The following is a 2551-nucleotide window of genomic DNA, read 5'->3' on the forward strand; positions in this document are numbered from 1 at the left end:
AAGTTTCTTTTAGCCTGTGCACCTAGAGCGGGGTCTGTCAAGAGAATGATAGAACTCGTTTTGGGTGTGGCGGTAACTCCTTGGGTTGTACGGTAAGCCAGCCCGGGGGTGTTGCAAAGTGGTATCAGAGCCTAGGTTAGTGTCATAACCTAGGTTACGCCAGAGCCTTAGTTTGAGTCAGCCTAAGTTGTTAAGACTGCCCTAAGTCACTATTTCAGCTAAGGTTAAGTATGAGGTTTTGGAGCAGAACAGGAGACCGGGAGGCATAAAAAGGGGGTACCTCATCTGTATTTCACAGAATCTCTTGATTCTGGTTGATTGAATGATTTGATATGTATTTGTGATTGTTTGCATGTGCTAATCATTGCTTATGATTATTGCAAGTAGGGTTGATAACATACTGCATGACTAACTGCTATGCTAAATGAAGCATCTGTTTGAAATAGGGGGAGTTGCCCTACAAGACTTGAGTAGTTACTAGGCTAATTGCTTAGCTAGTTAACTTCTTAAGAATTCATATCCTTTGGACACTAACTTGTAATTGTCATATAGTGAAATGCCTCCTAGACGAAACGTACTTGCTAGGGATAGCAGTGATGTCTCGGCAATGGACCGTATGGCCATGGCAATGGAACAGATGGCTGAGTTCATGATGGCTCAGCAAGTTCATAATCAAGCCCAAGTACAACCACGGGTCGATGTTACTAAAGCCATCGCAGCTAGACAACCACCGTTTTATGCGGGGGAAGAAGACCCGGTGATCCTTGAAGAATGGATCAGAACATTTGATAAACTGCTAAACGCTGTGAATTGTTCTGAGGAACAGCGAGTGTCTTCTGCAGTATACTACCTGACTAAAGCTGCGGATAACTGGTGGGCAACGGTTGGACCTGACCTTCTGCAAGACCCAGGATTTGGCTGGGAAGAGTTCAAGACTGAATTAAGAGGTCAGTTCTACACTGAACGAATTAAGGGCATTAAGTGTGAAGAATTTTTGCGACTGAAACAACAAGGAACAACGGTGCAAGATTATCATGACAAGTATGTTGAGTTGATGAGATTTGCTCAGGACATCGTACCTGACGAGGCAAGCAAGGCGATGAGATTTGTAAGAGGATTAGATTGGGGAGTGAGAAGTGCAATCGCACCATTTATGTGCTCTACTCTCACGGAAGCATATAACAGAGCGTCCGATCATTACCAGGTGTATCTTGACCAGCAAGCAGTTTATGGTCGGAGCAAAAGGAAAGCTGAGGATAGACGAGGAAAATCTCAGTGGGAAAGTAAGAAGCTTAACCAAGGAGGAATTAACCCAAGGCAAGGAGAGAGGAAGGGAGGAATAACTCCAAGGAAACAATCTGGTTGCTTGAAATGCGGAAGAAATCATCCAGGAGAAACTTGTCAGGGAGTGAAGATCATCTGTTACAAGTGTGGTCTCCCGGGACACAAAGCTTACGAATGCTCAACCAGGGTAGAAGATTATCAGAACCGCTCTTAGAATGCAAACCAAAGGAGGGGATCTACTAAGACTAACGGCCAGAAACCCATGGTACCAGGGAGTCGGGGGGTTAACTCTCAGCAAGTCAATCGAGGAAGATTGCCAAATGCCACTGCAGGTTCCAGCAATAAAGGGAAGGCACCTATGGGAGAGAATAGCACAGGGAACCATGGCAGAATCTACGTCGTCAATAGCGCTCAGGCTCAGGCTAGTGACGTCGTATCTGGTATTATTTGGGTTGGTATTATTTGATACGGGGGCTACCAATTCGTTTATATCCTCTACATTTGCGGATAAATTGAAGTTAAGGTCTACTATCAAACTAGACTTGAATGTGAAAACTGCCTCTGGGATACTAGTAGCTTGTAAGGAAGGATATGACAATGTTTCAATAGAAATAGCGGGATTCAACTGTCCTGGAAACCTTATTCGTTTTGAATTAGAAGGCATTGACGTGGTGCTTGGGATGGATTGGCTGAATAAGTATAAGGCTCAAATAAGGTGTGATGAGCGAAAGGTTGTCCTACGAGGACCGAAGGGAAAGAAGATATCCTATCGAGGAATTGAGAAGCCACCCGAACCAAAGTTGATGACGACGCAGAAGTTAAAGAAGTACGTTCACAAGGGGTGTGAAGTGTACCTCTGCTTCATGCAGGACACCGAGATAGAAGCACCTGAGATCAATCAAATCCCAGTGGTGAGTGAATTTCCCGATGTGTTTCCGGATGACCTCACAGGAATGCCGCCAGAGAGGGAAGTAGAGTTCACTATCGAACTCGTACCAGGAACTTCGCCTATCTCTAAAGCACCTTATCGAATGGCACCCAAGGAAATGGAGGAGTTGAAGGTACAATTGGCAGAACTATTGGAAAAAGGATTTATCCGGCCAAGCGTATCACCTTGGGGCGCGCCAGTGTTGTTCGTAAGAAAGAAAGATGGAAGCCTGAGGCTGTGTATCGATTACAGGGAGCTTAATCGCGTCACAGTGAAGAATCGGTACCCACTGCCCAGGATCGACGATATATTTGATCAGCTAAGGAGAGCTGGTGTATT

The 2551-nt window shown here is 45.1% G+C and overlaps 1 protein-coding gene across 1 annotated transcript; it reads left to right on the plus strand.

Annotated features, from left to right (window-relative positions):
- The first annotated feature begins 652 nt into the window (after positions 1 to 652).
- On the plus strand, positions 653 to 1498 carry LOC116024103. The gene has a single exon (XM_031265005.1). The coding sequence runs from the start codon at positions 653 to 655 to the stop codon at positions 1496 to 1498; it is 846 nt and encodes a 281-aa protein (XP_031120865.1).
- Positions 1499 to 2551: the final 1053 nt, after the last annotated feature.

This window comes from Ipomoea triloba, chromosome 7 (genome assembly GCF_003576645.1).
Source record: "Ipomoea triloba cultivar NCNSP0323 chromosome 7, ASM357664v1".
Lineage (NCBI taxonomy): Eukaryota > Viridiplantae > Streptophyta > Magnoliopsida > Solanales > Convolvulaceae > Ipomoea > Ipomoea triloba.